This window comes from Anopheles darlingi, chromosome 3 (assembly GCF_943734745.1).
Source record: "Anopheles darlingi chromosome 3, idAnoDarlMG_H_01, whole genome shotgun sequence".
In the NCBI taxonomy this organism is placed as follows: domain Eukaryota; kingdom Metazoa; phylum Arthropoda; class Insecta; order Diptera; family Culicidae; genus Anopheles; species Anopheles darlingi.
The window spans coordinates 46,302,042-46,324,058 of record NC_064875.1 but is presented as its reverse complement, the minus strand read 5'-3'; the positions used below and the strand labels follow the sequence as shown (position 1 = coordinate 46,324,058).

General features: G+C 48.7%; 2 protein-coding genes across 8 annotated transcripts in view; both read right to left on the bottom strand.

Moving 5' to 3' along the window:
* The window catches only part of LOC125954589 (uncharacterized), a 30,056-nt gene extending 17,281 nt beyond the window's left edge, over positions 1-12,775 (bottom strand). The window contains exons 1-4 of one of the 6 annotated variants that reach the window (XM_049685028.1): positions 12,553-12,775; positions 6,076-6,143; positions 1,716-1,799; positions 1,244-1,492 (exon numbers count right to left, since the gene is read on the bottom strand). The gene's annotated coding sequence lies outside the window, so the exon portion shown is untranslated. Of the gene's footprint in view, positions 1-1,243; positions 1,493-1,715; positions 1,800-6,075; positions 6,144-10,383; positions 10,494-12,552 lie in introns of those variants that run through there. The other 5 variants (XM_049685029.1, XM_049685027.1, XM_049685030.1 and 2 more) reach the window with 5 other exon arrangements.
* An 856-nt stretch (positions 12,776-13,631) lies between these two features.
* Positions 13,632-17,691, bottom strand: LOC125954671 (U-scoloptoxin(01)-Er1a-like). 2 transcript variants are annotated; one of them, XM_049685152.1, is made up of 4 exons: positions 17,660-17,691; positions 16,668-17,507; positions 14,033-14,227; positions 13,632-13,923 (listed from the first exon to the last, which is right to left on the bottom strand). In XM_049685152.1, exons 2-4 carry the CDS (start codon positions 16,749-16,751, stop codon positions 13,810-13,812), a joined length of 393 nt encoding a protein of 130 aa, XP_049541109.1. In that variant the 5' UTR covers positions 16,752-17,507; positions 17,660-17,691; the 3' UTR covers positions 13,632-13,809. The 2 variants fall into 2 exon arrangements, with proteins under 2 accessions (XP_049541109.1, XP_049541110.1); XM_049685153.1 differs by having other exon boundaries at positions 17,639-17,665.
* Between the last annotated feature and the right edge of the window lie 4,326 nt (positions 17,692-22,017).

Here is a 22,017-nt window from a genome sequence, read left to right as displayed (position 1 = left end):
GCTTCGATTGATTGGCTGTTTATTTCATAATTTCACTCTCGAGAGTGATCGAACCTGAGCCGTGCCGAGCCGTGCCGGGTTGTGTTGTGACTCTGTGTGTTACCTAAATAATGGGTTCCATAATTCGGTGGGAACGGTAGGCAGATCATGTGCCACAGCCATCCCATACTGCATTTAATTGTGAAGCCGTTGCCATGGCGCTGAAGGGAGGTCTATAGTATTTAAATTTTCTTCGCGACAACTGCTTTACAATTTTCCCTCAATGGCGAACGTTTCATGCAAATTTTGTAGAAAATTTGGAATAATTGCCTCTTTCGATCTTGCAACTTTGAAGCGATTTTTCAAAACTAACCTGATCAAAGTCCTGTTATCCATCGTAGCATTCAAAATTCTGAACCAATCCTTCTGAATTTATGAAAAAAAGTCTTAGCTTTCATTACAACGGCATCGCGTAAACCTGGCGATTTTATAAACAATATTGATCCTCCTCCTATATCCTTGATAAACAACTCCTTTGTGACACGAAATTTTATAACACACCTAAAAAGTAGCATTTGGAGCTACCAGAATTTAATTTTTTTTTAAGTTTAAAAACCCTTGACAGCAATACGTTATCAGAAGAAAATATCTATCTAACAGGAAAAAAAAATCGATTGTTTCAGATACGATGCCGATCGCCACAACAATGCACGTTTGTAGACATACATTCCTGGAATCGATGGCTATGTTTTGCATGTAAAGATAGTTTTAAACTTTACGACCTAATACTCTTGCAAAGTGATAGTTTCAATATAGCAAAAAAAAGTTTAATGACTGCATAAAAACATTCACAAATGAGACGTTTTTAGACGTTAAAGATGTATAAAAGGGACGCGAATTAATTCCCGATGGCTGTTCGATAGCCTGTCACAATAAACCAGAACTGCCCTCAATTAAGGACAATCTCCTACCTACAAGGACCCACTGGCATGCTCTTCCGCGTAGCTTCATTCTTGCTCAATCTTCTTCGCAACCTGGTAAACCGAGCGGACGGAAAGCGAATGTTATTTGCCTCCGGAACCGATTCACGCGCTTCATTGCTACGGGGAACTTCCTCGTGAAACGCTGAAACAATTTTCTAGCCAACGCATCGCGACCTCGTCACTGTGCGACGAGGAAAAAAACCCCGAACGTCGATTTTGAAGGTCGCGCAGCGCCGTCCGCCTTGTGCTCGAGACCCGGGAAAAGCCCGCCAAAACCTTACCTGTTTGTAATCTATTTTGCGGCACCGAAGAAGAAACCGTCGCGTCTCTGGAAACTCCGAGAAGGTGCGACTACGACGTGCAAGATCGCCGCTAATCGCACGCAGCGCTCTCGATCACTTTAACGCGACCTCCAATCGGTCTTCAACTTCTTGAAATGACGTCCGAAAGTAATTGTTGGGCACTCGGCTGGAAACACTCAGACACTACTATGCACTAGTGGACACTTCATGCAATCACACAAAACGAGCCTAAATGATGAAATACAATATGATGATAAATAATCAGCAAAATGTATGGAACGAATCGAAGATGGCGGCCACCACGCACAACGACTTGTTCTGGAGTCATTTAGCCTTCATCTTTCTTCTATTATCGAGCGTTTGATAGCATGCCCAGTTCCCTATGATTTTCTACGCTCCACGCGCGCGTGTGTGTACGTATGTTAATTATAAACGCATGTCGTTGATTTACACTATTCCATCACTTCACGCCATCCGCTGCTCCACCTCGCGCACCTCCAGCCGCACAGTCCGTGCGTGTCCGTGAGTGTGAAATCTGTCGAGGAAAAGCGAGGAACAAAACGTGCACGTTAGTAAATAAGGCAAAAACAACCGTTCGTTAAGATGCAACCTGTGCTGTGGCTTGTTAGTTTAAAGTGGACGCTTGACGTTGAAACACAAGCGTTTACTGTAGCTTCTTCTCTGCTTCTTCATCCACAAAAAAAAAACGCTCGACACTCGATGACATAAAGTCTGCGAACTGCGAAGGAAGGAAGGGAGACGGCCGGCCAAACGTGCATTCAAAATGCACTCGCACTGAAGTGCACTAACGAACGGGCGCGCGCGCACACACGCCGGCGTTGAAAGCGATGGCAGACAGACAGACAGACGAACTGACGAACGAACGAACGGACGAACGGACGGGCCAAGGACCGGAACGGTACCAAATCAAACGGAACGGAACGAAATGGACGGTGGTGCTGACGGTTGGGGGTTTGGGGTAAAAGAAAGCAATGATTTGCGTCCGCAGCAGACGAAACATGGTGAGCAGCGTCGTCGTCGTCGTCGTCCTGGTGTTCGTCGTCTAGCATAAGCAATACCGGAGCGGTTTTGAATTGGATTGGAGCATCATCATCATCATCATATTGCAACCTTCGCCTCGGTTCAACCGCTCGGGCTGGCCGTGCCGTGCCGTGCCGTACCATGCCGCATTAAAAGCACGCCAGCCCTTCTTGCGCCAGCGTCCACGACGGTTTGCCTGTCTCGTAAGGCCTGGCGCGTGCGGTAGCGCCGATCGTGATCGATGGTACGCGAGCATTTTCCGCGAGCAAGTTACGTAAATCAGGTCTCAGGTAAAAGCGCCAATCAAGGTTGTGAAGGCGAAGGGGGTGAAGGGGGTGATTTGTATCAATCAAATGAGATCGTTCCGTTCCGTGTCGGGATGGTTTTTGGGGGAGGCGGGTGGACGGCATTGTTGGTGGTGGTGCTCATCGGTGTTTGGTTGAGCTGCTGAGCATCGGGCTTTAAGCTAATAAACGGAATCCAGTGCGGATGAAGTCGTTTAGGTAGAGATATCTGCCTTTTCATGCATTGAGGATGCCAATTTAAGAGGATTTGAACAGTGTTTAGTGGTTTTGCATAACAGAGCGATATGGAACCCTGAGCTACTTAGAAGTACTCATCGATGATCCTGTTTTGATCGTCAAATTTACTCTCAATTATTTGCCATATTGAAATGTTGTGTCGCATTTATCAACCATAGACTAACTTTATACTTGTTACTACGTTTAGGTGTAGGTATGATCGCTACTTTCAACTCCTGGTCCATATGACACTTGAATACCTAGATACAAATACCAAGATTTTGATGCATTCGATTATAAAACCCTTTCTTTTATAGATTAAACATTAAACTTTATGTTTCTCAAATAAAAATCATAATGAGTTATGACATTAGAGTGAGGGAGAAATCTGTTTCAAATGAGACGGTTAGCAACGTCGGTTTCATCACGGATATGTTCCGTTTCACTAACTGTTACGCTTAATAGCTTGAAGCATATCATCCTAACCAACGCACCAATTACCGGTCCGAGGCTGTCAATGGAAACGATCAGCGTCGTTGTTCGCGCTCTCTATCACTTCATAATCAGCGCGATGATGATTTATCTTCCATCAGAATTGCCCGGCATGGCGGCGGCGCCAGCAACAGCAGCAGCAGCAGGAAAAGTCAAACAAAAACATTATAATTTAGCAGCTCGCTTAGACAACAAGCAACGAAATTAGCTCCCTCTCCCCACCAGACTAAACCCCCAAAAAGCTGCCAGCCCCATTCATTAGTGAAATCATTTTCCCCGTAGCGATGTGGCCCGCGAGGGGGGGGTTCCAACATAAATCCCTCCTCTATGTCCGGGCGTGCTTTTCGAAAGGAAAACGCGAATTTGCGGATTTTTCGCGAACCATTGCTGGGGGAGGGGGGTTGAGTCGCCGCCGTTGTTGTTGCTGTTGTTGCTGTGCTTTCCTCGAGCAGAGGGAGGCCTTTTGAGCTGTTCAACTTTCATGCGCGCCACCCCGTCATGGCCGTCAATGCTTCAGTTGCTGCTGTTGCTTTTCGTTTTTTTTCGGATCGGTCTGGCTTTGAGACCAGACAGACAGCACTACTGCTTACGACATGCCCGAGCTGAACCTCCGACATCGCACTGAGGGAGTGGGAGTGGGCGCTGGATAATGATTTTACTACCGAACTAAGCTCCACTCCAACCCGCCCGTCGGGGTCTCGAAAATTATGGATTGCGATCATGAATTGTGTGCGAGGTCACCGGCGGCCGCGGTCGCCATTTGCTTGCTTGCTTTCATGCAGCATACATAGCGCACACACTGACGCAGGGTGAGGGCGGTTCCCAATCCGCAATCGAATCCGACGATCCGTTCGATTTCGATTGCGACGAAAGTGCGATCGGCTGCGGTGATTGTCGTTCGTCTGCTCGTAAAAGTTCTTGCCTCATGGTGCCGCGAAATCGCTTACAATCGTTGGTTTGCGCACTGTGCGGTGCAGCACTTGCAGCAACAATCCCGGCAATATGGCGTTCAGCAGTGCCGCAATACCGTACCGCAGACACTCGGGAGCTACCTTTCAACTTTCAACGTTCTCTGTTGGGTGCGGGAACGATTGCTGCTTATTTACGGGTGTTCCTACACTAGCAGAAAGTGTTCGTTGCGATAACGAAATTGTCATATCGCAACGATCCATCCATACAAAATACAAAACTAGTATCTGTAGATGTTTCTACCTTGCAAACGAAAATAGCTCGGTTTGTCACCTTGGAAACGAACGAAACTCGGTTTAGCTCAATTTTATTTAATGACACAAAACATACATTATTTATGCAATGTTGCTTTTACTCGATCCTCGAAACACACTGCTCGCTGCAACGTATCGAAAGCAGATGTAAACAAACCTTTGCTCCATATTTTATACGCTTTACTCTTTTTTTCGTTGCGATAACGAACATTTTCTGCTGGTGTAGAAACACCCCACAAAAGCAATCCAATCTTGTCTTGCATGTCGACTTATAAGTTTATTTATAAAATTTTATCTGCTTTAGTACACGATCCTCCGCGGACATCTACAGTTCATCCTTTCCTTTATTCCCTGGCCTGCTCGGTTCATCGCCCCCATCATGATCGTACTCGCGGATGTACCACTGCACCAGGTAGAAGATGATGATGGCCAGCACGATGAAGCGTAGGTAGATCCAGAGAACGGCCAACAGATGGAGACCGAGCGATCGCCACCGGCCTCTGCCCGGTGGGTTCTCGGTAGTGTCGTACATTTCCTACACAACGCGTGTTGCTCGGCAGCTAAAGGTGTGAACAACCCACCCCTCAACGGGGTCACGGGATCTTCTCAAGCTCCCAAGCAGTGCGGGACACTTTTATGCTGCGCTTTCGATCGTTCGTTTTATGATCGCTTTTAATAAAAAAAAAAGATATTATTGCATAATGGGCTTCTGCTTCTCTCTCTCTCTCTCTTTCTGGGTTGCTTTCGTTTTCCGCCTTCTTCTCCCACTCGCAAACACCCGCGCTATGCACTCCCGTGCTTCGAACGACCTCTCTGAGGTCTTTCGCTGTGTGCCGGGTGCTCTGGCTGGTCTAGGTTGGCACCAAAACTCGCTCACTGTTCATCGAGTGCTGTGATTGTGACCACGATTCCGCACACACACACACACACACACGCAGGTTGGCGCTGGACTCGCCGCTGGAATGACGCCTGGTGGCCGAACGACACTGCCGTTCGATGCGGTTATTATGCGCTTGTTACTTTGCATTTCTGCATCGAACCAGGAACGGCGTTCAGGGTACCAGGGGTTCCCCGCGCCCCCACCAAAACCCCAACCAACGGGTGACCCTTGCGGGTTTTGAGCGCTCGATCTTGTTTTCTTCTTTCGGTTTTGCTTTAACGGTTTTTTTTTGTTTTTTTTTTGGTGGGTCCAAGCAGACTGGAAGGTGGAAATTGGATCGCGCAACGCGATTCCGCGGCTTGACTCGACCTGGCGACGACGCACGAAACCACTGGCCACGCGCGCGCTCCGATGATATAACCGCGATTCTACACCCTCACCACCATCACCACGACCAGGGGGGGGGCACTTTCTTGACTTGATAGCGATAGTTTCTGGGTTCGTCGTCTGTCTGGTCTGGTCTGGTGTCGCCAAAGTTACTCGGCGTCTTGTGGGGGGAAATGAAAATTGTGTTCCACCTCCACCAATTGGGGAACCTTTATTATCGGTTGGTTTTTTTTTTCTACATGTTTTGCGTAGTGTTGCGGAGGTTACCTGTCAAACGTATCCTCTTTGGTTCGATTTCGACTATCGCCGCGATCGCCAATGGCGTGGAGACGCACCTGCGGTGTGAGAAAAGTGGAGGAAAACCAATTAGTAACATGCATATTTGCATCAGCTTAACAAGCTTTCAGGACGTCTTGAGTGGAATTGTCAAAACATGCGCCGCTGCCTTCCGAGGCCTTCCGCGACAGCAGCGTGAAGCCGTGGCCGACACTAATCGCTACTAACTTGTAACAAATTGTTATCGATCCCCTCCCCGCTCGTGTCGACACTTTTCTGCCCCTTCTCCCCGTTTGAATGGCATCGAGACTGGATGCTGATCCGCTTTGAAATCGCATCTCCTCTCGCGTTTGTTCGCTCGTATGTGTGTGATTCGTTCCGTGTAACCCGTATTTCCGGTCCGGTCCGGAATTGCGGGACGCCTAATGGACGCAGCAGCAACTGTTAGTCTCAATTGACAGATGGTCTCCACTGCGATTGGCCGAAGGGCCTGAGGGCCGTCTATGCAGACATTTGAGTCGAAATTGGCATTCGAAGAAGCGTCTCCATCGATGCACACCGCGAGATGATGAGTGTTTGTGTGTGTCCGTGTGTGTGTGTGTTGGCAAACGAAAACAAAATCTCAAACTCGTCGTCGTCGTCGTCGTCGGGGCTGGTCTCTTGGCAACCCGGCAAAACCCGGGTGTGGAAAGTGAATTTAATGGATGCAGCGTCACAGCGTCAGCAAACCAAACGGGTTTACGCGGTGAGCAAGCTCGTTCAAAGCAGGAGGAGGAGAACAAGGAGGAGAGTTTTGTTGATTTGTTGCGCTTCTTGGCGATGCATTTCACCTGCAGCAACCAGGGGCGAGTGATCTCCTCCCCGGCCAGGCAAGCGTTAAATCCTACCCAGATAAGCGCGCCTCGGCTTCGGCCTCGGCCTCGTCACTTGGGCGCACGGTGGCACCCACAGCATTAGCAGCTGCTGCTGCTGCTCGCAACATGCGCTGGGTGCTGTTTATGCGGTTTACGATCATTACACACATCGTTACCCGTCGTTGGCGTGCGCTCGCGTCATGCAATGGCATGACGATCGAGCTGGAGGATGACGCTGAAGGGGATGGGGGCTGAGATTAATATGTGTAGTCCGGCCCCCGTCCTATGCGAAAGCATACTCGCTGAGTGGCATATTCGGGTCACCCTTCTCCTACCATGTATGCTCGCTAGTTGATGTTTACTTTCATTTCGCACTCGCGATCGCCAACGCACGCGAATCTCTCTAATCCTTCGCGAGGATCTTTTCATCTTCTTCGATCGCTTGATAGAAACACGCGAAGCGATGACATTTGTCCCAGTGAGGGGGCTCGCGAAGTCCAACGAAAGGACGAACCGGATTAGAGCGAAGAAAAAAAAATCCATTTCGGGCTTGGAACTTGGAACACCAAAGGTTGCGCGCCGCTGGTTTCAGCACAAAGGTCAACGTGCATGTGTGCGGTGGGTCGCCACCGGGTCGAATCGGCTGAAGGTGATCGGCTGCATCGCCGAAATGCCAACCGACCATCACTTCTCCTCCTTCTTCACGCCAAGGACATCAACCGAATTTGAAGACAGACAGATGACACCAGGGGGGCAGACCAACGACAGATTAAAACACCCCTTTACATTAGGCTTCTTATAAAAACCGAGCGAAAAGATACGATTTTAACGCTCGATGCGGCACGTAACGCGTTAGATGCGTGACCACAAAACTGCACGTGAATCGAACTGCGCGATAATCAAAACCGGTGACCACCGGTGGCAACAAAAAAAGCCAATCGCGAAAGTGGTCCGACGAGCTGGCTGGCTTCTAGTTCTGAGATGGATGGAGCCATCGATCGTCCAGGCGCGCGTATGTGTGCTTAACATGGTCATAATCCACGGAGCACGATGGTCGATAGAGATGTTAATTTGCATTTCAAATCCACCGTTCACCGTCGTCAGCAGATTGGCCTCAACCGTCCAGCGCCTGCCTAGATGAGGCTTAGAACGCGAACATCACGAGCCATCTTGGATGTCCGTGGTGGTGAAGATGTAGCAGCAGGCGGTTGCGAAATGGCGGTTGAAGATGGTCGATGGCGATAAAACCACCCAGTGGTCCCCGATGTTGGACCCTTCAATTGTATGCTGCGTTGCAATGAGATGCAGATACAGAAAGAGATGAGATGAGTGTATGTACCGATGTTGACCACCATGCGGTGGCTCATTTGTGAGTCAAAACGTTCGGCCTGGCCAGGCTCATACGATTGAAGCAATGGCGAAGAATGGATTTAACCCATTAGCCGGGGCCATCGTGGACGTCTTTATGCTAATGTTCTGATTTTGTGTTGTGTGTGTTTGTATGCCTATGTAGATTTATTTCCATATTCTATCACTAGAAGAGAGAGGCTAGGACAAAGAGGACATTACATTCTACTGTTTTCTTTTGCGTCTCACTTGCGTCCTGGCGGTATTGGCTTGTACCGCAAACAATGGAAAACTTTTGCTCCTGCTTCTGGTCCCTTGATCATCTTCTATGCTACATATCGCGTCACCACCCGTTAACCACCAAGCAGCAGTGCGTCCCGGTTGAGCGAGCAGCAGGAATTTCAAAATCTCTCCTGCGTTCGCGCTTTTTCAAACCATTAATGAGATGATGCTCGGTAGAAAACTTGCAGCGCGGCTTCGTAGCATAACATCATGCTGCTGCTGGTGCTGCATCGCACCGGTGGAACCGGAGTATCACCAGCAACCGGAACGTGATTTCGTGCCCATCTCAAACACACACACACACAGATACACACAAGCCTGGGTGGAACTGGTGCAGCTTTCCCGTTTTGCGTACCTCGTTTAATTTCGTGCGCCGCTTGCTACGATGCACCGAGCACCACCAGCGAGCGGTTCGGTGTGAGGAATTTTCTCGATTTTCCTTCGTAGACTGTGCGCGGCCTGGCAGGCTTTTCACCGATATGCGACCGTACACGGGGTTCCCCGGTTTGGGGAAAGGTTGGGTTTTGGGCCCTTGCGCCGTGGCGTCTCTTTCGTGTCTCTCTCTCTTCCTATTTTTTCTCTTTTTCTCTCTTGCTTCCTCTACTATTCTCTACGAAACAATCCTGCGCGACTTACTTTCGCCACCCAAACTGCAGCAAAAACAAACAAAAAGACGCCGTCACCATTGCCGCCGTCACCGTTGCCGCCGCCCCCCCCGAACAGCGTCATGCGCGCATAGAGCATAATTATGTTAGAGAAGAAGCGTTTCCGTTTACCTTTCTTTTTGCTTTTTGTTGTGCGCTGGGCTGGGCCGGGCTGGGCCGGGCTGGGCTGGAGTGCACGCTCGTTGCAAGCGAAGCGGACCGTACGCGTGAACCGGAAAGACCGAAAAGAAGGCTGAAGCAGGCAAATGAGGCGCACAACGAGACGGCGTACGTTTGTCACTTTTTGGTGCGTTGCGTCCTCCGTCACCGTCGCCGCAAACACTAACACCACGCCACGCCACCCGGATTATTCACCCCGGAAATTTGGTGGCAAACCCTCCCTTCTGGAGCTCCCCGGAAGGAAGGAAGGAAGGAAGGAAGGAAGGAAAGTGTGCAGCACGCGCGAAGAAAAGAAAGAGTGGCCAAGACACTCTTGTCTGCTTGACAGTGCGGCCGACTGTTTGGTTTGGTTTGGTTCGGGTTCCGTTTTGTGTTACTCAAGTTAAATAATCAATAATCAAATTCGTATCATCGCACTCGCAGCTCGCTTGGCTCCACGCACTCGCTTCTCGGACCACCACCACTTCGGACCATCCTCGGACCGAACACGCACCGGAGACGGATGCGAAAGTTGGTGTTTTCACTCATTCATCTCGACGATCGACGCACCGCACCGGAGCGACGATCGAAGACGATCGAGACTAAACCTGGCCCCCCGGTGGAGGAGATTATGCTGTCGCATAAGCTGGTACACAACACTTTTCATCAAAACAGACACACAACAACAACAACACACACACGCGCGCACAAACACGCAGAGCAATTTCGAGAAAATCAATAGAAATCGTATTAAACACACGGACACACGGACACACACACCGGACGCGTTGCACACGTACAAATACACACAAACACACACACATACACGCCAAGAAAAGGCACCAATGAAAACACCAACCTAAACAGAGGGAACGCGGGATGAAAGGAAAGGAGCGCGCGGACACGATCGCGAGGTTCGTCGCCGTCGAACCGCGAAAGCTCAAGTCTTTCTCTCTCGCTCTCTCTCTCTCTATCTCTCTCTCTGTGTGAGCCCGTCTTTCGGTGGGTATAACCTGTATACTGTTGCTGCTGCTGCTGCTGCTCACTGCTGCGTCGCGCTCGAGCGTCGCTGGGGAACTGAACGCCACCGCAAGCGACGAACCTGATCGGAGCGAAACGACTTACTTGGGAGCCACCACCGCGCAACGCAACACAACACGTTCGTGCCCGACCGCACCGCACCGCACCGAAAGGTGATCGTGGTTATGAAATGTTGCCAGCACCCCCATACCACCACCCTCCTCTCTCTCTATCTACCTACTACTCCTTCTCTTTTCTTTCTACCTCTTGTTACCACCGATCAACCGACCGATCGGTCGGTGCAACTTCCTTCGTGGTGTGTGCGCGCACCAGCCTACCGTACCGTACCGCTGGCCAAGCTGGCCCAGCTGGCGATCTAGCGGCGTACCAATACAGCTCACGTTGCGCCTTTGACCGTTTTTAGGGTGGCTCGAAACCTGGCCCCGGCATCATCGTACGCCAGGATTGAGCGATCTAGCGCGCAAACGGCGGCCCCAAAGTGGTGGCCAGTTTTTGGGGGGTTTCGTATCTATCTCTCTCTCTCTCTTTTCATTTTTCTCGAACATTTGTCCTTCGGCGAGCCGCCAGTCAGTCAGCTGTCTGTCTGTTTGGAGTTGGAGCAAACAAGAGGAAGACAGACGAATAGATAGGCGCGAAGGAAGGCGTTAAGACAAACAGATGGAAATGTGTCTTCTGCTGCTGCTGCGGCTGCCGAAATGCAAATGTCACGTTAGCAAACCACGACCAAAAGCCTATATGGTTTATGCTAAGAGCGCTATTTCCTGCGCGATCGCCTATCGATCGATCGATCGGTCGAACGGTCCGAAACAGAAAATTCAATTAAAAAATGGCGACAAAAATGGGCGAACCGAGGAACGGCCGTTTCGTTGGCAAACCGGCAGTGCACGTTCGCACTCAACTCAACACGAACGCGAACAGCCGGAGCCCCTCTGCCGAGGCGCTCGATTGAGCTCAAGGAAAACAAATATTGCTGGCGCGAGCTCGGTGGCGGCGTTGTTTGCGGTCAGCTCTTTGCGACCAGTTTTCGAGGCGCGAGTGCAACCTCCCCATCTAATGGACAGCTCAACGGCAGCAGCAACGGCCACTGCAGCATACCACCACCACCATCACCACTACCGCACAGAGTCCGGTTTGCTCGAGTTTTAGCGAAACCTGCTCAAGCCGTGCTCGCGCTGCAATACATGATACGCGATCGTGTGTGGCAAGCGTACGATGGCCGTCCCGCGGCCGGTCGGCAGCTCGGTTGAAGGTTGACGGTCATCGTCGGCGCGGACGGCGTTTATCTGCTCCGCTGAATGCGTTATCACCGAACATGATCCAGTTAGTGCGCCCGCGTAGTGCATAATGCATCAAATCCATTTCGAAGTCCGATTCTCCCACTTTGGAATTCATCATCACGTGTCATAGGCCACAGGGGGTTTCTTGAGATCGCCTGCCGGTGGCTCATTAGCTGCCGGTTCGAGGCCATCACCGGTCAGATGCGTGATCAGACTCGCATAAAATCGGTCACCGCTCGGCTCAGCATCTTGGATCGGCTGGCTGGCCGCCAAATGAGGGGAATCCCTCGGTCTACGGTCGTGCGTGTGACACCTGAGCCATTCCGCGCCAAATGTCAAACCATCAAAATGAAGACGTTCGGGACGACACACGCCGAGAAGCGCAACGAAGGAGCCGACAAGGAGAGAATGTTGTGTTTATGTTGAAAGCCAGGGGGCGCTAAATGGACATAACCCCCCTCCCATAAAGCATGATCATCATCACCATCATCCCCCTAACCTTGTGTGTCCCCTCAGGGGATGACGGAAACGAGGTAACCGCAAAGGGGATGGTGGTCGCCCCAATATTGTTATTCAATCATCCGTTGACAGATCGACAGGCAGGCAGGCAGGCAGGTGGTGGGTCCGAAGAATGTGTGGCGCACATTGTGTGTAACGCTGACGTCGATCATCGTTCGGCATCCGAGATGACGGATGGACGGGGATGAGTAATGATAAGTGGCTGAACCTGACTGAGATATTGGGATTTGGGGTGCGGTGCCATCATCGTTCTCCTCTCTGTTTACCACCTCATGCGATGCGTGCTTGTGGCTTGTCGTAAGCGCAAACGCCAATGAAATGAAGAGTTGTTGCAAGTGTACTCACCTCCGCTCACACTCGCTGATGGTCTGATGAAATTGAAAGTAAAGCGATTAAGCAGGAACTAGCCCTTTCTCCGCTATCGCAAACGTTCCGGATTACGATCCATGAATTTCGGGAAGCGTTGGGTCGTGTTGTGGTCCAGGGCTTTCGATGCAGATTGGAGCTGAGATGTTTCAATTACTGTATTCAAATGTACAGAAGACGAAGTGACGATCCCCTCCACTTGTTTTCGTGTTCAAAATTTGATCGACAGCAATAAGATCAGCACGCAGCGACTTAGGCGCAAAGGCGAGCAGCGCGAGCGACGATCGCGATAAAATTCGTGCAGTTTCTGATCAAACCACTACACAGGTAACGCTTTCCAGTACTCCTCTACTACCACTACCACCTATAAAACTGCGATCGCGCTTGATCGCCGCAAACGATCGCGCCGCGTAAATCGCCTGAAAGCAGACACAATCGTCTAGAGGAAGGCGATTGTTTTGGTTAGATTTGAGGAAAAAAACATTCAAATCACGATTAATTCGTTCATAAAACACGAGAAATTTAACAACATTTCTTGGAAAAAGCTACATTTACATTAAAAACATTAATTTCGTAAACGATTTCGCGCGATTGAGATTTACTGTGCAATGAATTATCAAACAACGCATCGGAGTGCAGTTGATCATCAAGCATAGCAATTTAAAACTTTTTTTTACGAAGGTATGCATTTAAAACAGCAAGATAAGCTATATGTTTTGCTTTTTCAATGTTTTTGGATAGTTAATTAACTTGTTATGCAACTAATATATAAATATTCTGGTCGGTTGTTCACCCGAACCGATAGATTTAGTGGCATGTTTGTAAAAATGGAATAAAAAAATCTTCTGCGGATCTATTTTTGCAATAAACAATTTCTCAATAGTTGTGTTGCGGCAATCCTAATTAATATAAACTGTAGAATAAAGTAAATCCAAGCCGTATCAATCTCCCATCTCTTTCTTTCAATTCCTAGAGTAAAAGACTCCATTTTATTTTAGACTTTATTAAAAAAAAACGTTTACTTTTCTCTGAATCATTTATTTGATTCTCGTTAACACATAGTTATAAATTATATTTACAAAAGTAAAACAAACACAAAATAATGAAAATAAAACTGACAGGAATCTCACAATGCTGCTAAGTGAATGGTTTCGCTGCTGCTGCGGATCTATCGGATTACAGATCGGTAACAGCATGCCTAGGATGTCTTTGATGTTCCAGCCCGCTCGCGGTCTGCTAGCCAATGATCAGATTGCCCTCAATGTCTCGGTACAGATCGTCGTTGATGCTGTACATCGCTTCCGACTCCGGACAGTTGACATTCGTCCACCAATCGCAAACGCGATAAGCCTGTAGCGAGAAGAGGTACAATAGAGAAAGAGAGATGGAGAGCATCAGTATCGAGATCTCGTCGGACCCCTCGGGGCGACAAAAAAAAAAGGATAACGGATATCGATACTTGATTGAAGACGGTTCCGTTGGGGCAGAGGAAGGAGAACATGTAGCCGGTCGGTAGGCACCAGTGCCACACCTGGCACCGCGTTTCGATGTCCGCGTAGTAGCCCGGCTGTCGATCGGCACAACGGAACGTCAGCCCGGACGGGATCTTATCGTAGGCAGGATAGTCGACGCCAGCTTCGTAGCCGAAGATTTGCTGAAAAAATGCAAAAACCCATGCCCATAGTTGAAAAAGTGAAAAGCGAATTCATGATTAAATAATGTTTTTGAATTATGGAAATGCGCTACATTATGCCATTCCGTCCGTGTCCGTCGATTGAATGGCGGGAAAAAACACAAGCCAGCCTGCCAGCACCGATTAACCGATCGATTTGCTTACCGCCGGTAACGCACCACTAATGCCACCACGTGCCGGACCACACGCGTGCGCCAATCGATCAATTATTCAATTCCTCGATCGATGGGAAGCGGGAAAGCGAAATTTTCAGCATCAGCATCATCTTCATCAACTTCTTCATCACCAATCAAATTACAATCAAGCTTAATTATATGCTTCATTCCTTCCACTCGGTGGCCCGGGAAAGGAGAGAAAAGCATAAACAGTCCGGTCGCGAAGACGATTCCGATCGATTACTGTTCGTTACAATCTGGCCCGAACGGCCGCGCGTGTGTCCGCGCTCTTCATTTCCGCGAGCCCGCGATATTGTGCGGTGCGGTAATACCCTGGCTCTGGGCCAGCTACAGTCTCACACACACACACAGTCGCTGACAGTGTTTGCCAAAAACGGTTGGGCAACCGGACAAGGGCCTTTCTCACTCGATTCCCTGCTGCTGCTGGATCAATAAATCTTCCCAAAAAAAAGGGCAAAATGCTTTGTTCCAAAGGGAAAATTTAGTTCACGACTCACTACCCCGCAACTCATCCACGGGGACCTACGACGGCGAAGAAGACGAGCTGTTCATCAACGGCAGCAGCATCACTCGCAATGGGTCGATGCAAAATCGTTTGTCCGCGATCCGTTTTCAATCGCGTTACAGCATCTCCATTCCAACGCGAGGACGGGAGGCCGATAGATGGCCAAGTCGTGAGCATACCAGTACAACTGTTGCCAGGGTTCGGAAAACTCGTAAACATGCCCGCCTCCTAGGATGATTGTGGTGAACGTGTGTGTGTGTCACTCGTCGTTGGTCGTGCCCAGCGATCGAAGGAGTCTTCTTCCATTCCGTTGCTGCGCACGCTCGCGGTGATTAAGAAGGTGCTGGCGGGGTGCTGGTTCCCACCGTATCACACGTACCACCGATTGCGATCAGCATTGGTGGTTGGGGGAACATTGGCTTTGCTCTTGTTTTAATTTGGATTTTTATTTCCTTTCCCTCCCGGACTGTGGCGGCGTTAATTTATTTACATTTTTTTTTTCATCGCCAACACTGTTGCAACGGTTTATGATGGGTTGGTGCTTTATGATTTGTTGGATGAGGTCGGTGTGGGCGTGAGGTCAGTTCTTCTTCAGCGTGACAATGATGAATGCAGCGAGGCATCATAAAAATGATACAATCCCATGGAGCATTGTCTTTGCGGTAGAGTGTGGCTTTTTTTTTCTACCGGTCGAGGTCAGTGAGGTGTTTGGATGGGGTGGTATGGTGGGGTGCGATATAATTTGGATTTTTGTGCGAGTAATGGACAGCAAATTAGCATCATTAGAAACGAGACTAGACGAGATATGATCTAGTTAGATCTAGACAATTCAAGGTCGTCTACTGATGCTGATCTGTCTGGTGTCAACGGGCTTGTTAGAGGCCTTAACAGAAAATCATATCCCATAAGCAGAATCTGACTCTTAGTTAATTTCTTTTGATGTTTGATTTTGATGTTTTGCGTTAGCAATGATGCTAACGATGGTTGAAGTGTTGGAAACTCTTAAATTTCTTCTAAATTCTCAGCTTCTTCTACAAGAATGCGAAAATTGGGATGGTTTTGTCTAAAAGATCGTGTCAAAAATTTGGCTCTGATCCTAGAACGAATCAGTAATAACCGATATTCCATCGATTATTACAGGTTGGAATACTGTTTGTTTTTTCGTGTTAGCAGCTATTGGTGCTAGTATTTTATAAAACTCTAAACCAATATACGGTGATTATTTCTATTTTCTACCTACTCTATGATATTTGATCCTAAAAAAATTGGGGAGGCCAAAGAGAATTGGCCGTTCGTCTGTATTTAAAAATGAATGTTCGATCGTTAGAGAAAGATGAAATCTGTGAAAACCTTTTAAAATGTACAATTAAAGGAGATAATGTTGAATTGAAGCAGTTGTTCTATCAATTTAACTTGTTGGAAGGCTTAGCAAATTTTTGATGATTATTCCGATTTTCTGTCGTTTTATTGTAGTACGTAGCTAAGAAAGTGATCCATACAGGTTCAACACCATAAGAAAAAGGGTCAATTCTAATTATAGAAATTATCCTAGGACCTTTCGCCAGTAATTTATAATCTGCACAAGGAGTTAGAAAGTGTTTCTTCTCTTATTAACGTTTCTAATGCAAATAATTGCAACACTCTTAAAGTTTGGAATGTTTTTAACTTAACTCAAAGGATCTCAGGAAGGATTTTCTTCGCTAAAAATCGATCGACTTACCCCGTACGTTTGATGACTGTTGTACAGGAAGGCGCCAAAGGCGACCACCACCAGTACGGTCGTTTGCTTCCACATGATGCTCATCGTCGTCGTCTGTCTCGCTGAACAAGTCTCGTCGATCCTCGAAGTCACGTTGCGCGCACTATACCACCTGTCTGCCAATCGGATTGATCCCCGTCCGCCCGCGTCCGTTAGCAGGAAGTGGTAAGTAGGATGTGGCCGAAAATGCAAAGCAGATCTTTGGCGTGCTCGCTGTTGCTGCTTGTTTTTGCAACGAACCCCCGTTCGGCCGAATACAATAGATTCAGTTTGTTTTTGTTTCGTCGCCTCTTCGCGAACGTGAACTGATGAGTTGTGCTGCTGCTGCTGCTGCTGATGAGTGGTAGCTGTTTTTCCTCTGCATAAGCATAAGCCCTCTACCCGCTCCACTCTTCGGCGGTTCTGCGAGGTTCAAGTTTGCTTTTTTTATTATTACTATCTTCCCAACTTATGCAACGATCAAACTCTGCCGAAGCCACACATTAACCATTCCTTTCGGATCTTCACATCGACTGCTGGTGCTGCTGCTGCTGCTTCTGTTAATATATTTTCTCCTTCGTGTTCGTTGGCGGATGCTGCTTCTGCTTAGTAATTGTGATTCAACGCACAACAACAAACTGCAAGCAATCGCGGCATGCGATGATCTCTTCACTTTTTCTTTTTCTTCTTCTTCTCTTTTTTCTCCGGCGTTCCGTCGGGTTTGCAAAAAGTCATTCACTTCACTTGGCAATCTTTCCTGAATTTTTGCTTCAGTTCACTACACTTTTCACTAAAAAAGAAACACTGAAAGAATCCCGTTTCCTGGAATGGCAGAAGAATGGCACAATTTAAATACACACTTAGTCCAACAGTTGACTCAAAATGTCCACGCGCGCGCGCGAACGCACGTCACATAGTATCCAGTGCGGTACTTAGTAGCTTTTCAGTATCACCTCTGCAAACTCGACACCCACCTCGGCACAGAAGACACGCGCTAGCATCGAGATAAACGAGCCAAATGAAAACTCCGATCCAGCACTGCATCACTTTATAGTGAAGCTCATAACCCCCGCCTAAGCCACCCCGGGCCGGGACGGGGAAGGGATCCGTGCGCACGTACGTACCCCGGGTCGGGCCCGGTCGGTCCAGCATCCATCCGACCGTGAGTAAACCATTTTGTGAAACGCACGAAGAGCATTTCGGGTCGCTGCGGCACAGTGCACGGTGTCAGGTAATAGGATTTACGTTCCGATGCCCCTTGCGCACCACCCCCTACCCACGTTTGGGCTGATGGAAAAACTGGGAAATTCTCTCCCACCCACTCGCCTTCCGTTTTCCAATCAACAACCGAAGCGAGAACAGGGGCCGCTCTCCCGGTGTCTGCAGGTGCAATTAGATAATTATCGCGACTGTGGTGTGACTATTGCTTAAGTCCCATTCTCGGCGGCGGGGCGGGGCGGTCCACTAATTGATTCATGTGGTGCGTTGGAGTGTGCGTGTGTGAGTGTTTGGGTGCGCGTGTAGTGCCTTTGATGTGCGTACGATATGTTCTACTTCCGGAACGATGCATTGAGATCATTTTTTGCTCGTTTCAAAGTCATGTGAACCGATACCCGGGTGGGGGGCAGTCTAGCATACGTAGCCAGTTTGGACTTATTTGTTCATTTATGAATTATTGTTACCGGTCATTGTTGGCGGGAGCATGGAGTTTAGTGGCAGCTAATGATACTGTTAAATAATTGAAGTGAATGGCAAATGAAAATAGCAAATGAAATGACTTGGTTTAGTAATTACTTAAGATAATTTGAGAATTATTATAACTGCATTATTTATCATTTAAATCTTGTTGTAATTTATGTTTAATCAACTTTAACTACCTTGCTGCTGCTTTCCGATGTTAATATCTATTACTTGGTCAAGAGTCTCTATGTCGTTCATCTGTTTTTAGTAAACAACATTCGATGATGATTCGATTTCTGTTGGGGATTGGAAAGCAAAAGCAGGAAATGGCAGCAGATCAATGTCAAGGGATCAATTCACTGAGTTTATTGAACTCTGTTGTAGAAGTACATCCTCTTCCATGATGTAACTATTTAAAATAGAAGATTAATTCTTACTTTTCGCTTGTTATGGACCATTTCTGCTACTAACTGGTTCTACTCCCTCAAAAAGTTTTGTAGTTGTTTGGAAGCAGTATCAAACCAGCTGGTAAGGTGGGGCACGTTAAACCATGTGTTTAGTGTTAAAGTTAGTTAAGCAAATTGCAAATATTGAATGTAATTGTTGGGAGTCCTTGATTGTGCGAGCAGGTAGGATAATATGCAATCAAATGGCAAATAGTGTACTACGATCGTCGATCCTGAGGAGAGAATACGATCCTTTACTAAGAATGACGGTTCAAGGACGATTTTCAGCCAGGAAAAGCTTCCTCAAAAATATTATTTTCAATCAGTTAAGCTGTTTCGATGTGAGGCAGATACACAAAATATAAAAACAACGTGAGATGATCGGTTCTCACTGGTAAGTTACTCTTTTGTATTATCCTTAGAATAGCCCTTAGATCATTTGAAACGATTCCCAAGCACATCAAGCCATAAAAGCTTCAATGGCAGTCCTTCAGCAAACATCTAGCTCTCCTGAGAAGGTCCCTTCAAACGATATACGCTGACCACCGCTAGATTGTTCGTTCAGCGGACGTCAAATGGGCAATCTTTTAATAATCGCATCAGCAGCACTTCTCGACGAAGAGCATACCAATGCTATGCCACCATAAATCTGTAGATCTCATAATTCCGCCGGAGCATTGAGTGCATTACTCGATTTATAGCATAAAGTCTGTCCCTCCGGGGCAGACGAACCGGCACCGAGCCATCAGCAGCAGCAGCAGCAGCAGCCGCTTCCCAGCCGGCTTAGAATCGCATCCGATGAGCGATCTTGTTGACCACTACCTCCCCCTCCCCGGTCCGGCAGGGCTCGAGGGCTAATGATACGCTTCCACCAAGCCACCACAAACGCCGATCCGTCGATCCGGTACCATTCGTCAGTTGGTGGCCTCGCATGACGATTGAAGAACGGTTCGCGATCGCGCAGTTTATGACGCCCGGTTCCCTGAGTCCGATGTGTTTGTCTGTGGGAAACTAGCACCAACTGGAAGGCCCTTTAGCCGTTAACCTTTCACCGTACACACGCTTCGGTGCGATGAAGACATGTAACGTTTGAACCGAACCGAACCGAACGCCGTGTCCAACTCCGACATGGACTAACAGAATGATAGTAGCAACTAGAAATGTCAAATTTATGTCGGCCTGACGAAGTCTGCAATTCGCACTCCAACCCCCAAGTACGGACGGTGTGAAAAGAGCCGTGACCGATAGAACGACACACACACACACACACTCTGGCGGTGCGTATGGAGAGTCAATTTTCGATTAATACCTAACAATTCCCTGGACCACCGAGAGCGGAGTGTGGCCATTGCGAATCATCCGGTTGTGCAATGGAGCGGTCCCAGTGACAAACAGTACCGTCGCACCCTGAGGTGCGGGGTGCTGCGGTGCTGCTGCTGGTTCGGTTGGCATTTGGTACTTCTCCTGGACGGAAAGCGATCAGCGGGACGTACTTGCGAAACCGTACCATAACCATGTGGCCAGTAGAAGAAGAAGGTGTCGACCGTACGCCGAGCGTGTGGACATGGCGTGAGGAGCACGAGAAGATGTGCCATCACCAGAGCTGCGCACCAGTTTCGTGGGTTTATAGCCCTGGGAAGCGCCACCAGGGTCCACGGTGGGACTCCACGAGGATGGTTCTGTTTAATTGAATATTTGGTATTTGCTAATCGATCCGAAGTGCCGTGAGGGCCCAGAGAAGCGAGAATTAAGTAGAGCCGTAGCCGTGTGGTCGGTCCAAAAATTGGATGCAAAACAGAATGGCCAATAGTGCCGCAGTTCGGAGCTGCGGTTTAATTGAAACACTCACTCACTCGATCGTTCGTTCGTTCGTTCGTTCGCTCACATCCCAATCATTTTGAGCCCCAGGTGTTGGGGGAGATGGTACGCAACAAGGGTGTTTTCCATTCATGCCATTCATTGTTAAAAGTCGTCCACCACTCGGCACAGGCCATTGCCCAATCGTGACGCAGAACTAAATGTGAAACGTAGTTACATCGCCCGATCGAGAGGCTCGACCGCACGCGCACACCCATGGTGACCATGGTTAAACGCTGCCCGTGGCTCGAAGAAGCGCCCTCCATTCAACACCCTCTGTCCCATGTTTCACCACCTCTTCCTCCTCTCCAGTCTACACGCACATTTGGCAATAAAACAAAATGCCGCAAATTTGTGGCAATTCCGCGACCGAAAATCTTTATCTTGCCCGGTCACGTCTCTGTGTCCTCGCGTCGTCGATCGGCTACCGGCGCGTGGCCGTCGCCGTCGTCGAAAGCGGGGATTACGGAGGGGCTGGTGCCATTGTTTTGTTGCCATTCTTGGCCAATCCAACGAGATGCACCGGATTTAATTCTTCAACCCTCCCCCCCGTTGTGTGGCCGGCGAGATGTGTAACTGTTTTCTGCTGCTGCTGCTGCTGCTGCTGCTCTCTCCTGTTTTTGGTTTTCTTGGTCAGCTCTGCCATACCGTGACGTAATGACCCTTTGTATCTGCGCCGTTGGACCCGCACCGGAAAGTGTCATTCTGTGAAGCTGTGGGCTGTGGTGATTCCAAGATCGATGTGAGTAGCGAATTCGCTGGTCTGGTGGACTTAAAGGTGAAGCCGATCAGAATATCCGTTGGTGTGGTAGGTAGCCCATAAGACATTTAGTCGAACGCACTCGCTCGGCCGCTTCAGACACAACGCACAGCTGCAGCTTAAGGTCATTCACCATCGCTCTGCAAGTCAAACATGGCGGATGGGGGGCCTTTTCTCGATTTCACACCAATTAATGAACCAACCAACACACAAACACGGCTTGATAACAATGAGCGCCACAAGCTACGCAACGAAGAAAAGGAAAGGCCACGAAAGGGAAGGAGGGGCGGGGGGGGGGGGGGACGCAAATACGGGAAAAGCGTGAAAATCGAGAATCGTGGCGGTGTGGACGGTAAGTTCACAGCGTACAACCACGCACGATTGTCATGTCGCGCTTGCGCAGCATATGAGTTGTGGGGTGCGCGTTTGCGTAGCTAATGGATCTAAGCGCCATTATTAGCCACCAGAACCTCGAGCTGCGTATCGGAGGTAGTAGATAGACCTCCGCGGCTAGACACACGGTCTCACACGGTTGGGCGTAGCCCGTATGGCGGAAGTGTACGCCAAGAAGCGTACCTCCAAGATGATT